The following is a 14722-nucleotide window of genomic DNA, read 5'->3' as shown; positions in this document are numbered from 1 at the left end:
CAGAAATGCAATTTTTTTAGTTTTTTCTGTTGTCTCGCATATTAATCAATTTCAATTGTTTTCAGGAACATGTCGGGCAACCAAGCATGCATCAGACAGGGTAGAGAGACCCAGACTGCGTCGGCTAGACGCGAGCGGGCGACGCAGCTGGCGTCGACGCAGGGACGGGGGTAGGGCCGGGGACGTGTGCGTGTTCCCGTGGAGATGGACGAGGGTACCTCTACATCTGGATCGAGGAGTCGTCTGGCTCGGGTATCTTCTTCCTGCCAGCGGGAGGAGGAGGAGGAGGCAGTGACATACCACGAGGCAGAGGAGGTACCGGATGTTGACCCTCCACACGGGGAGGAGGAGGAGCAGGAGGAGGGCTACCCGGAAGAGCCCAGTGACACTTCCGTGCTGATTACCCATAACGAGCACGTCGCTCGGCGTATCTGGGAGGGAGAGGTATTTTTTATAATTTGCCCGACTATATTATTTAACCGTTTATAATTTAGCCATTTATGCAATATTTTCTTAACGGTCTATTTAACATACTTTTTTATTTGTTTTTTTTTTTGTAACAGGAGAGAGAGCCTTTGAAAATGGTGAACCACTCCCGGAAGGTTTTCAGTCTATTTAAACCAAATACTGAGTGGTTTAACGACGCGGTGAGAGCTTCAGGGCTTAGTGGGCTCTGCATGACGGGGTATACCACTATCAGCCACGGCATGTAGGGGGCCTTTATGGAGCGGTGGCACAGGGAGACGTCTTCTTTCCACTTACCGGTTGGGGAGATGACGATCACCTTGCATGATATGCAGTGTCTTCTCCACTTGCCGATCAGGGGGGCGCTGTTGCACCACTCCCGGATCCAGAGGATCGAAGCCAATGAGTGGATGGCACTCTATTTGGGTATGGAGCCCGAAGTTGCTGACTTTGAGTGCATCACTACAAATGAGCCTCATATCTGGTTCACCATACTGAGCGCTTATTTCGAGCACCACCTGGTGGCGACGGCCGAAGCTGAGGATGCGGGTGACGACCTATTTACACAGTATCACCGTGGATGCGCTCTCCGGTGCTGGTACATGTTTGTGGTAGGTGCTGCAATCTTTGTGGACAAGAGTGCAAGATACGTCGACGTTACCTACCTCCGCTACTTCATGGACTTAACTACCGTTCACCAGTGGAACTGGGGGTAAGCTACTCTGGCATACCTATACCAGAAGCTGAATGAGGCCTCCAACTGGAGGACCAGGCAGTTGACCGGATCCTACACACTACTTACAGTACGTTTCATTTTAATTGTTTCGTATTTATTTATGTTTCGTATTTATTTTTAATACATTATCGTGTTTGTGTTTCAGAGCTGGATCATCTTTTACTTCTCCCGCATCCACGGCTTCCACATTGATCCTGAGTACGATGATGCCATGCCCAGGGCCGCCAGATACATTCTCCAGAGGGGGAACAATGCAGTGGGACCATACCGTGGGTACCTCGACCACACGATGTACGATGACGTCACTTGGAGGCCATTCAGCGACTACACTCATGTTGTCCCCTTTGACGACATATCTTTATATTCTGGCTGGTTGGCATGCGGGACCAGCACCATGGTCCGGTATCTCCCTGAGCGATGCATGCGACAGTTTGGGTATGTGCAGATGATACCCAGGTCATCTTTTGAGGCTGCTCCCGACACAGTGACCCGAGTGCAGCTCATTGGCATATTTGAGGATTGGGAGCGTCATGTGGTACCGGAGGAGTATCGTCGCATTCGGGTCACCCAGGACTGGCACAGTGTGGAGGGGTACGTCACATGGTTCTATCGGGTGTCACATCCTCTGCTGAGACCCGACACTCCCGGCGCTCCTAGGCCAGCACACGAGGAGATCCTGGAGAACCAGCAGGCTAAGGATGACCACGCCATTGATCTCCTGCCGATCTGCCAGCGGATAGAGATGCTTGGGCGGGACGCGTTGGATCGAGGTGTCGTTCATCAGGGCGGTCCAGAGGCAGTCGCCGTGATGGAGATGATCGTCACTGATGCGGGCCGTGCGGCGGCATACAGGCGGCAGAGGAGGTCCCAGGGAGAGAGGGTTAGGCATACCCAGTAGGGGTCCGGGTTTATTTTTTTTGTTTTCGGATTGTATCTTTCGCACACTATTACTATTTGGATCGACTTATATATATTATTTGGATTTTATTTATCATATTAGTATTTTCTGTTTATATGTCGCTTATTTTATTTGGCGTTTTCCTTTAATTAAAAATACGAGGCTGTTTCGAAAAACATAAAAAAAAAACACAATTCTGCATAATTCGGAAGTGCATTTCCGAAACCCCCCAAAATCCGAAAAAAGGTGTTTTCGGAAGTGCATCTCCGAAAACACCCCCCATTTGATATTTTTCGGAGATGCACTTCCGAAGTCTGAGAAAATTTTAACAAAAAAAATACTTCGGAAATGCATTTCCGAAGCAGGGGTAAAGTGGGGTTTTCGCTGGGGGTGACCCCTATAGGGAGGTGGGTAAAGAAAAAACCTAATAAATTTCTAGCTACACAAAGTTATTATCATAAAATATAAATAAAGCATGAACAAAACACATCACAATGTCATTATGTTAAAAAAGAATCCCTAGCAAAGAACATAAACTTTCAGAAAGAAGTACAATTACCTTAACGAGAGAGAGAGAGAGAGAGAGAGAGAGAGAGAGGGGGAGAGAGAGAGAGAGAGAGTGTGTGAAAGAGAACAAGAAATGAACAACAAACAAGGTGAAAATTTCAGAATCTCGTTCTAAAAAAGAATTTGTTTATAGAAATGAATGAAGATGGTGAAAATTCTGCTATCGTCGTCGTCTTGTTTGCTAGGGCACCCTTTGTGTTATAAACAAAATAAATTATTTGTTATGTTGAAAAGAATTTTACAACGGCTGCAAGAAATAACTGTAATGAAATATATAACAAATAACCACAGTTGAATAAAACAACTGTGATTGTTATACTTTTAATTTTTAAACAACAAAAAATAGTAAGGGTCACACGGTTATTTTTAATGAAAAAATAGAAAAATGTTGATGTTGAGATTCAAAACTTGTCACCCAATTTCTATGATCGCTGTTAGATTTAAAAACCGTGATGAAATGTTTATTCATAAAATAAAAAAATAATGCGCGCAAAAAATAATATATTACTACGGTGATTAAATGGTCGTGGTAATATATCTTCACTGTATGTATGTTTTATAGTAGTGCCAAATGCTTTTATGAGAAAAGTTTATTTGTGAGTGAGGATATACTTGTAATTTTGAAAAAGGGTAAGAGATTATTTATGGTCGAAGCTAAATCCGATAAAAGCTTAGGTTTGGGGATTGTGTGATCAGTCCTAGGTTTTGGTTGAAGACTAACCACTCTTAAAATTTTCATTGATTCTTAGTTAGCCTGGTTAAAACCAATATAGGTTAAAGATGAACCTGATATTAAAATTTTGATAGGTTAGAGATCAGTCCGGTCAGAATCTCGTAGGTTGTTTGGTTTGTCCTGGTAAAGCCCAAGTTATTGAGCTTATATATTTTGGAACTTGAAGACTAACCGCTCCAAGGTACTTGTTCTTGGAAAGGAATCACTTTAATTCGTCGTTGGGAAGGAAGATTGGTCAATTAACTCTCAACAATATATTGAAGAAAAGACGCAAACGCCCATATATATCATCTTGTAATATTTGGTTGAAAATCAACAATCATTTCCTTGTATAAGGGGGTTCGTGATCATTTCCTATTAAAAGCTCTCAAATATTATTGGAAACTCTTAAGTCATTTACGACTAAAATTTTAGAATTCTTGGTGTTCTTCTTCTTCCCTTAACTATTTAATCTTTGCAATTTACTTTCAGTCATTTACTTTCCGCTGCTTAGTTTTTGAAAATATTTTTAAACTCTGATTTGACTTGCCAAAAGTTTTCAAAACTAGGTTTTTCCAAATCACACAATTCATTCTCAGAAATATATTGAAGAAAAGACGCAAACGCCCATATCAGTTGATATGGGCGTTTGCGCCTTTTTGTTAATATATTGCTGAGAGTGAATTGACACCATCATTTCCTTGTATAAGGGGGTTCGTGATCATTTTCTTCTAAAAGCTCTCAACTATTATTGAAAACTCTTAAATTCTTGGGGACAAGACTAAGTCGTTTACGACTAAAATTTTATAATTCTTGGTGTTCTTCTTCTTCCCTTAACTATTTAATTTTTGCAATTTACTTTATGTCATTTACTTTCCGCTGCTTAGTTTTTGAAAATATTTTTAAACTCTGATTTGAGTTGCCAAAAGTTTTCAAAACTAGGTTATTCCAAATCACATAATTCACCTCCCTCTTGTTTCTGAATTCTAAAGTCCAACAAGTGGCATCAGAGGATGACTTACGACACAAGATATTTTTTAAATGCACTACCACTTTTTGAAAATAACAATTTTTTTATATTTGGAAAGCTAACAGGCATGGCAAATAAACCCGCCACTGCCCCGAAATTAACGGGGAAAATCCGATTTAAACGTGGGCGGGTGCGGGTGCGGGGAAAATTTAATTTATTTATTTCATTTATTTTATTTCATTTATTTCATTTATTTTTTGTTAATTTTATTTCTCTATTAAACTTTCTTGGGTTAATAGTGATTTACACCCCAGCCATATAGGCGAGATTCGGGTTACCCCCTATAACTTTTTTTTCGAATTACCCCCTTGAAATATGAAAAGTTCTATGTTTTTGCCCAAATGACCCCTATGTAAAATTATTTTTTTGATTTACTCCCCCGGTTTTTCACTATTTTTTACACGCTTAGGGGGTACCCTAAAATTATAGGGGGATAATCCAGTAAAAATAAATTATAGGGGGTAACCCGAATCTTGCCTATATAGGAGGGAGGTAACGTATGATTATCCCAACTTTTTTAATCTTACAATATCATGTTTATTAGAATTATTATTATTTTTTTAAAATATAGTTTAAATAAAAATTATCAAGTATTATAATTATTCTTAAAATAATCAATTGTTTAATTTAATTATTGATTTTTATTTTTATTGGAAAAAATATTTTAAAAAAATATATAATTCATGCTGGTGGGGCGGGGCGGGTCCGGGAAACCCGTTTCTTGTTGGGGGCGGGGGGAACAATTATTAACCCTGACCAAGTTTGGGGGCGAGGTGGGTCTGGGTCAAGAAGGCAGGGGCGGGTCTGGGTGTGCTTAAACCCGCCCTTGTCCCGCCCCATTGCCATGCCTACAAGCTAGGTTAAAAAAATTCTTGAAATCTTAGATCGTAAATTATGGGAAACAATTGTAAAAGGTCTAGTTTACCCCTCATATCAAATAGATGATGAAGCAGTGGATAAATCATATTCTCTTTGGACCGAAGAAGAAAAGAGAAAAATAGATATTGATCTCAAAACCAAGATTTTTATTACAATGTCTTTAGATGATAGTAAACTCTTTAATGTTCGTCATTGTAAAATCTCCAAGGAAATGTGAAATACTCTGAAAAAGATATATGGAGTTTCTCCTAGTATCAAACTAGAGAAGATGAACACACGAGGTGAAGAAATTTTATATACTAGTCATGGATGTTCTTCTATTTTTAAAAATATAGGAATTTTTGTTCAAAAATGGTTCACTAACAAATATCTAAGAATTTAGAATTGGAAAGTTAAACCAACTCTTAAATCTATAGATGAGAGCCTTCATGAATTTCAAGAAAACACAAGAAAGAAGGAAATCATAGAAAATATGAACGAGTTAATTCAACTACTTAAATATGAACAAATTCAAATTGAAGAATCATCATCCTTGTCTTGCTCCTATTATACAACTCTGGTTTAATCCTTCGAAATAACGTACTAAATCATTGAACGATCAACATCAGATCAAGGAATGATAAAGAAGATGAAAAAGTTTATTCAACATTTAAATAACGAATGGGATGAGAAACATCAACCTCTGAGAGAAACATGAAAGAATCATCTTCCAACAAAGAATATGAAATATGCTCGAAGGCACCCAACGAGGGAGATACGTTTTCAAGATTAGAAAATGAAGATCTTAAAAAAGAGAAGTTTCCAATATTTAAATCCATTCACTGTAAGAAAACTGGACACTTGAAATCCTTTTGCTTTAAACAAAAAATATCTAAAGGTAATCACCTTAGATTTTCTACGACTAATGCACTTGGTCCCAAGAAGACGATATAAGCACTAAAGATTATACCTTAAGTGTTTTGTAAGAATGCTTTGCAGCTTTAAGTCTAAGTGATTATTTGAAGAAGTTGTACAAAGCATAAGTATAGTCTATAAGCATACAAGACTTGTGAAAGTATTTGATCCTGAAAAATGAACGATGATGGAAAATGCCGAACCGTTATGATCAAAGCAAAATATCTAAGAATATCTCAAAATTGATGATCTGAAATGATCAGTAAGATAAATATGTATGATATGGACTTATCCATTTTTTGTATTTACCAACTCTCGCATCCTACGATGCATAGATAAGAATATATCATAAGGTATTATTCCCTTTTAGGAAATTTTTATCAAGATTTTTTCTTGATAAAGGAGGTAAAGTTATTTTAAGGTTGAAATGATCAGGAAAATCTGATTAAACCCTTCAAATAAATATTTACTCATTTAAATAAATTATGTCTAACCCATAAAATGTGAGTTCCTTTTGTGTTTTTTAGCAAAGAGATGTAAGCAAACAATGACAATTCATAAAGAAGGCTAAAATATGACATCCTAATCGATTAACACATATTTTTATCCGATTAAAAAAGGTTGGCAAATATATTTTCCTAACAAATCCAAGTTTTCCTTGCATGGGGTAACAGTTGGCTGGTTCTGGGGTTGTGTATTAATGATCTTGATTTGAATATTCCAAAAGATCTTTAAGGAGGTAAAGTTAGTGACTTGGTTGATACTAATGAGGAATGGAATTAACAATTGTTAGATGGTTGGTTGCCTCAATCCATCATTCATAAAATCGATGTCACACCTCCTCCTTTAGAGGACCAATGAGAAGATGTCATGATAATTCAAGTTTCAAACAAAGGTAATTATTTTATGGGAGAAATGTACACCAAGATGAAGCATAATGAAGGACCTGAGGATCAACAAATTTGGGAAAAGATGTGGAATTTGTAGGTCCTATAGAGAGTAAGGAGTTTTATTTGGTTGTTGAATTATGAAAAATTGCTCACAAATTTTCGGTGTAGTATTGGAGCTGCTAGCAGCAACCTTGGTGGCCATGTTTGCAAAGCTACATTGCATGTTTTCGCGATTGCCCCGTGCCATGCATGTTTGGGTGAACTTTGTGCCTCAGAAGTTGCGGCCACATTTCTTTCAAGTAGCTCTTCATGATTGGATCTTGCTCAACATGGCAGATAGTGAAAACTCAAGTACAAGTTGGTGCAACTTTTAGGTTGTGGGATGTCATGGTATTTGGAACAGACGGAATGGAGAAACTCGTATGGAGAACTTTGCTAGGCTGAATAATACTTGTAATCATATCAATACGGAGCTCATTAAGTTTTCTGATGCGATGAAAACAAACAAGGATATATTGGAGAAGTGCCAGTTGTTGTACCCCAAAATTTGCCCTCTTTAATTGAGATATAAGTTATTAACGATGTTTATTTCATCATTCGAAAATTGAAGAAAAATAATAAAGAGGTTTCATGGGTTTAAGAAGAAAGGTGTGAAAAATGGTTTAAATAGTGGAAATACGAGAAAATTCACAAGTCATATTTGGAAGGTGATATGAGCTAAGTTCCCGCTTAGCCTTGACTGTTTCTATGATATCTACAACTTTCGTGTTCGGATCGGAAGCCAATTCTTTGAGGAAGGTTGCCAGATTTGCAAATTATTTGAGATTTCACAGTGAAAAACAATGCTGAATGTAGGGTTTCGGACCTCGGAAAATTCATATCTCCTAATCCGCTCGTCGGATTCGCTTGAAAATTTAACTGGAGCTCCATACCATCATTACCAAGATTTCATATGTTCAAACCGTCGGCTGATTATGCACGGAAAACTCCCAGAATTTTAAGGATCGTCGCGTTGTTTCGGTAAAAAGTGTGTTTTCGAGTATGTCGCGCCGAGTTCGAAAATTTATAACTCCTTCGATTTTTATCGTATGAGGTCCATTCCGGTAGCATTTTCTCGGAAATTTCGTTAGCTTCGATTCTTCGTCACACATGCTTGTTCAGATTTTGAGCCGAATATGGAGTTTTATCGAGTTCTTCGAGCGGTACTCACAAAATTCTGCACAGTCGCACCAGATGAATCGACGTTTCTCGTCATTCAAACGCGCGTAATTTCTTCATCGCTTATCGGATTGAGACGATTCTCGCGGTGACGAGTCAGGAATCTGGTCATCTTCGCAGTTGCATTGGTTTTGTTCCGGAATTCAGAGTCGAACCGAGTTTTCTTAAAAACGAGCTAAAGTAAGACGCACCGTGGGCAATTTGGACATTTCGCGTTGACAATATATAAACATTTTTATCTTCACAAATCAAAGGGGGGACTCATAATTTCAATTCACAAAATTTTCACAAACACTTTCTCTCAATTCTCTCTCAATTCTCTTGAATCAAAACCACAAATTACATAAAACTTTCATCAATATTCATCAATTCTCATCAAGATCAAGAACATGGATTGAAGAATCAAGATCGAAGTTCGAATTTCTCTTCCTGTCTCCTCATTGAGTCACGCGCCCTCCTTCTCTCTCACTTCGGATTTCGCGTTCGTGTCGTGTTTACGTTCGTGTCGTGTTCGCGTTCGTATCGTGTTCGCGCTTCGGTTAGATCGTCATCCGGTAAGCTTCGAATCTTGAATTAAGTGCTTAATTGTTGATCGTTATGTGAATTTGGATTTAGATCTATATCGTGTTCTTGATTTATGTATGAATGATGATGATTGATCGGTGATTTTGTTCACCTTTTGCTCGAATTAGTCGTGTTCATGTGAATTGTGGTTGGATTTAATGTTTGTTGCATATAATTGGTGTCCGTTGATTTGAATTGCGATATTCGTGTTTGAATCCCTGGTTCGGTGTTGATTTTGCATGCATAATGGTTGATGTTCATGAATGTGGCTTGCGACGCACTCAAAGTGTTTGTATAAATGCATGCGATGATTTTGTGTTTGATAATCGACTTGTTTAACGCTTAAATCATGACTCGAATATATTGATGGCTTGATCATTATCGCATGTATTAATTCTTGATGTCATTGTTGCATTAAGGTGATCGTCGTTTTGATTGACGTGTCACTTTCGCGCTTTGCTCATAACATGTTCCGTGTTGATGTGTGGTGGTGTTTATGCCTAACTTCCGTGAACGTTTCATTGCGTATGGGTATGGCATGTAATTTGGTGCTCGTTTATGATTAATTTTGAATTGGCATGGTTTTGGATTGAGTGCGAATTGCTCCGAGGGCTTAAAAATGCATAAAAACTTGTTTTGCTACGCCAGGAACCGGGTTGTCCCAGGCGGGAACCGGTTCCCACTCAATCCAAAATGGCTGATTTTTTGGTTTTTAGTACCAGGAACCGGGTTGTCCCTATGCAGGAACCGGTTCATGCGTTGTTTTTACTCTCTGGTTTTGTGCCAGGAACCGGGTTGTCCCTAGGTGGGAACCGGTTCCCAGTGTTCTGCCTCTGGTTTTTAGTACCAGGAACCGGGTTGTCTTGTGTAGGAACCGGTTCCTGTGTGTAATTTTTGTGTTTTCTTTTCTAACTTCAATCTTGCATAACTTTTTACTCGTAACTCCGATTTGCACGTTCTTTATATCGTCGGAAAGCTTATGAGACGTACTATCTTACTAGATGCTTTGTTTTTGTTAATTTGTAGATTATTCATGTTTGATTTCTCTTTGATGTTTCATTGTCCATTTCATGTTTACGTCATTTGCCCATTTCTTTCGCTTTATGGTAATAACGCAATTCCGATTGCGATATGTTGTTATCTCTAACTTGTGTGCTAGTGTGCGAGGCTTTTGGACGGTCACCGATCGATGCTTATTATGTGAGTGTTCCGCTTTATTTGCGGAACACGATTTCCTTCACTCGCATCGTGTTCTCATCTTGGAGACACGTTCCTATTACTTTATATCTGCTTGTTTGGTTTGCTTGTTCCTCTTGCAGGTGTATTGTAATTATGCTCGACGCGCATGTCGACCTTTGTGTGCTTTCATGGCTAATCGGTATGCTGACCATTTGCTTTTGCTTTGCTAGCTCGCTCGCGGGATCCTAGTTTCTTTACTCTCTTTGCTTTAGTTTACGGATCATAATCCGTTTGGTATTGATCATGTTTCATTTTATTTTTCTTGCACTTTATCGCTTTCTCGCATCATCCTTTAACATGAGAAGTAGGACTTAGACATACATCTGACTAAGTCCTCGAAAGAGGCTCTGTTTTTGTTGGTGTATTTACATTTGTGCTTTGCGGCAGGGAGTCACGGTGTAATAAGTCCTATATGGCACTCCGTTAAGTCCTCATGGAAGGCACGCAGAAAGGGTTAGTAATCAACCCCCGCCTAGTCTCATCGAGTCTGTTCGGTATGCACACGCTACGCGTTGCTCGCTTCTGAACCAGCACAAGATCTTGTTATCGAGTATGTCAGGAAAATGGTTCATGTAGCCGGACCCCCGCCTTTCCTATAGCTCGCGTTGCTCGACGTTGATGCTCGGTGTACGCACGCACCGTTTTCCTTTTCGATATGTGACGGCTTGGTTGCTGAGAGGGATCCGCTCCTCTTGTCTATAGCCCGATCATTTTCGCGAGGTCTAATGCTTGGTTGACTTGGGTTGAGCTGCTCCCCTTGGCTATGGCGGGACCGCCTTTCTACCACTCGGCCAATGCCGTTGGTTTTGTTTGCTTTACGAGCGGAGCTCGTTTGTATGATATTATTGTTTGCTTTCTCCCTTTTCCCCATAGGTTGCTAGCTTAGTTTAGACTTGTACCCTTTGTATGATAACATTAGGTAGCAAGCTTTCCCCCTTAGCTTAGGTCTTCCTCATGCATTCTTTAAAACACAAACCACACTCTTTGATTTTCTTTTCTTAAGAGCTTGTTATTTCCGCTCCATTCCCAGGCATAAGTCTCCAAAGGTCGAGCAGCGGAGTGCGAATGTAACTCGTTCACCTAAAAAATACAAAACAAACAGAAATTAGTTAGCCGAGCTACGGTAGCTCTGATTCTGCAAAACAGATACGTAGGCAGCGGGGTAGGGCCCGTGCGAGTACAATCCTTTCTTTTCCCTACATTTTGCATTCATCTTAGTCCAGATTAGCGTAGATATATTACACACCCATAAATTTAGACACAAGTGTGGATACCATCGAGTACGATGGGCGCGAGGGGTGCTAACACCTTCCCCTCGCGTAACCGACTCCCTTACCCTTTTCTCTGGTCGTGAGACCGTTGTTTTGTTTCGTGGTTTGCTGGCATTCCCTTCTTTTTCAGGATAAATATGTTAGTGGCGACTCTGTTAATTTTTGCGGTAGCGACAGCTGGCGACTCTGCTGGGGACGTCTCGACCTATTACGGGTCCGGACCTAGCGAGTCGATCCTAGCGCTTGTGTGTTTATCTTTGGGTGTTTTACTGCTCTGCATACTTACCTGTTTGCATTGCATTCTATGTGCGCTTTTACTTTTCTGCATCATATTTTGGACTGTCTGGATTTCTATCTGTGGGTGGGTGTTTCAAGAGGTAAAAGACCCAATACCCAGGTCATGAGTGATACCATAGGAACTAGGACTAGAGTGGCCGTGACAGACATAAGGCGTATTCCTGATTGATCTGATCACGTATCCACGGATAGAGCTTGGTGGAATGAGGCAATATCGTATGATAACGCCTACATTCGATCCTCTGTTGGCTTTTTGACCTACCCTGGCCTAGATTTACATGTGAGTGGGGCGGGAATCAATCATTGTTTAACAGGTACATTGATGGTGACTTTGGTTCTTGTTCGTGGGTTACCGTTGTTCTTGTTCGTGGGTTACCGCTGTTCTCGTTCGAGTGTACTGTTGGTTCTTGTTCGTGGGTTACCACTGTTCTCGTTCGAGTGTACTATTGGTTCCTGTTCGTGGGGTACTATGGTTCTTGTTCGAGTGGTGATATGTGTTCTATTCCAGTGTGTTGCTGATTATGGATGTTGGTTCCGAGGGTTGACATTCTATGTACCGTATGGTATACCATCTGGGGGCCGAACCTTTGGCTCTGTATTATGTGTGTTACCGGCAGTCCAAGTCCCACCACTTTGCATCATAGCATATTTATTTCCAAAAGAAATGCAAAAAAAATGTATATAATAATAAGCATTTGCATGTCATATTTTTCAGGGATATTCAGGAGTTCACCCAAGTTGAAGATGGACATTCTCACTGATACTGTCAAAGAACGTACGAGGCATACCAGCGCTTACAAGATTCCGGATATTGATGTTTCGGGGTTGATTGGTTTGAGTTCTCGGTTGAAAGGGGAGGTTCTCCGTGACTTCAATCATGAATATGGCAATTTGCTCTCCATCCTCAATACATCTTTTGATCCGATGGCTTTGATCACCCTGTTTCAGTTCTATGATCCACAGTTGAGATGCTTTACATTTCAGGACTATCAATTGGTCCCAACGCTCGAGGAATTTTCTTACATACTCAACATCCGAATCACTGATGATGTACCTTTTGTTCGGGTTCCCGAGGTCGTGAGGTTTGAAAGGGTAGCTGAAGCTCTTCACATGGGTATAAAGGAGGTGGAAAGAAATTGGAAGTCATCGGGCGGTGTGTCTGGTTTCTATCTTTGCTTTTTGATCAGTAGGGCTGAGGACGCGGCTAAGAGAGAGCATTGGGTTGATTTTAGTCGTTTGCTTGCTATCATGATCTATGGCATTGTCTTATTCCCATCAAGGGAGAACTTTGTGAGTTTGGCGGCGATCTGTGTCTTTATGAACAAAAATCCCGTTCTAACGCTGCTTGCAGACACCTATTTTGCGATCCACTCTAGAAGTAAGAAGGGAGGATTTGTTGTCGGTTCATGTCTTCCGTTGTTGTATAAGTGGTTCATGTTGCATTTACCGGTGAGAGGACCTTTTGTGCTCAAGAAGAGTTCTCTCAAGTGGTCAGATATGATTGTTAACCTCACATCTTATGACATCAGGTGGAACTATTGTGTGGGGAAGGTTTGGAACATCATTACTAGTTGCGGTCAATATCCCAATGTTCCTCTCATGGGAACCAAAGGTTGTATTAGTTATAATCCCACGCTCGCTTACCGTCAATTGAGGTATGCAATGGAAGGGTCTCAGAAGCATGTAGAAGCATTTGAATCAGTGTACTTTGTCGATGGTAAAGATCCTCTGGAGCTAGAAAAGATAACGTATGCTTGGACTAAAGTCTACAAGAGAGATCAGACTACTTTGAGCAAGAAGGTTCCTATTGCTATGGGTCCTTACAGGAAGTGGGTTGAGGAAAAAGTGGCAGATCTGTTGTTGCCATTCGCGAGGTCATGTTCATTGTATGAGCAACCTCCCGTGGTTTTATCTGATACAGTTGCGGCTGAACTCTATATTCAAGCCGAAGCGGACAACATCAAGCTGAAAGCAAAGGATAAAGAGGTTGGCTTGGAGAGGTATTTTCAAGATCACGAAAAGGCGGAATTGGCTTGTAAGCTCAAGCATGCGCAAGGTGAAGGTTCAAACATGACACATGCTCAAAGGCGATCTCATGACTTGATGGAAAAAATCTTGTACCGAAAACAACAAGAATGTGCGAAGTTGCAGAGGTCTGAAAACAATAGCAAGAGAAAGGTGCAGGATTCAGAAAAGCAATTGAGGGAAGAAAAAGCCAAGTCAGCTCGACTTGAAGAAGAACTCGCAAGCCTCCGAGCCCAACGGAGAGGAGATGGAGGAGCTCATTCTGTTATCAAACGGTCCTAGTGCTGCTATGGAGTGGATTTGTTTGGCTCATAGTCGATTCATTATTTGTTTTTATGTTGGTCGCCCATATCCAGGATTGTTGGTTGGGTCGCATTTTGATATTCTGGATTTCTTTTGTATGCCTTATGAGCACATGGTGACACGGTTATGTGTTTTGTTTGTATGAATTCAAATTTGCAATTATGTTTGAATGAAATATGCTCAATTTGATGAAGTATTCTCGTGTGTGGATTGTTATTCAGATATATTCGGTATCAGGGTTGCTATGTCCTATCTGAAAGTGGGATGAACTCTTGGATGCCTGAAAATTGACAAACATTTCATGCATATCATTCATATATCATACATGTCATATATTTGCAGGTTTTGCAGGGCTTATATCTTATGTCTCGCTATTTTGTTACCAGAAGGAGTTCTAAGACGGCTAATCACCCGTATCCGACTAGGAGCAATCAGAGAAGGCAGATGGAACAGATTCAGGAACAAATGGCGGAGATGAGAGCTCAACTGACAGAGCAGATGAATGCGCAGATGGCGCAGTTTATGGAAGCATTGACTAATGTGACCAAGGGGCAGGATGACTTGCGAGTTCTCGTCGAGAACTCCATAAGGGTTGAGAATGGAGGACATCCGGGGCTGTTTGACGATATGTCCGGTAGGATTGATGATCACCATGATCCGAATGAGTTTGATCACGTGGGAGGGCGCTATAATCCTTTCAATCAGCATCACGGGTTTCCACCTCCACCTCCGTC

At 40.4% G+C, this 14722-nt stretch overlaps 1 protein-coding gene across 1 annotated transcript; it reads left to right on the top strand.

Moving 5' to 3' along the window:
• The first annotated feature begins 12404 nt into the window (after positions 1-12404).
• LOC131598099 (uncharacterized) lies at positions 12405-13967 on the top strand. The gene has a single exon (XM_058870733.1). The coding sequence runs from the start codon at positions 12405-12407 to the stop codon at positions 13965-13967; it is 1563 nt and encodes a 520-aa protein (XP_058726716.1).
• The last annotated feature ends 755 nt before the right edge of the window (positions 13968-14722 follow it).

This window comes from Vicia villosa, linkage group LG4 (genome assembly GCF_029867415.1).
Source record: "Vicia villosa cultivar HV-30 ecotype Madison, WI linkage group LG4, Vvil1.0, whole genome shotgun sequence".
NCBI lineage: Eukaryota > Viridiplantae > Streptophyta > Magnoliopsida > Fabales > Fabaceae > Vicia > Vicia villosa.
This window is presented reverse-complemented; position numbering and strand designations above follow the sequence as displayed.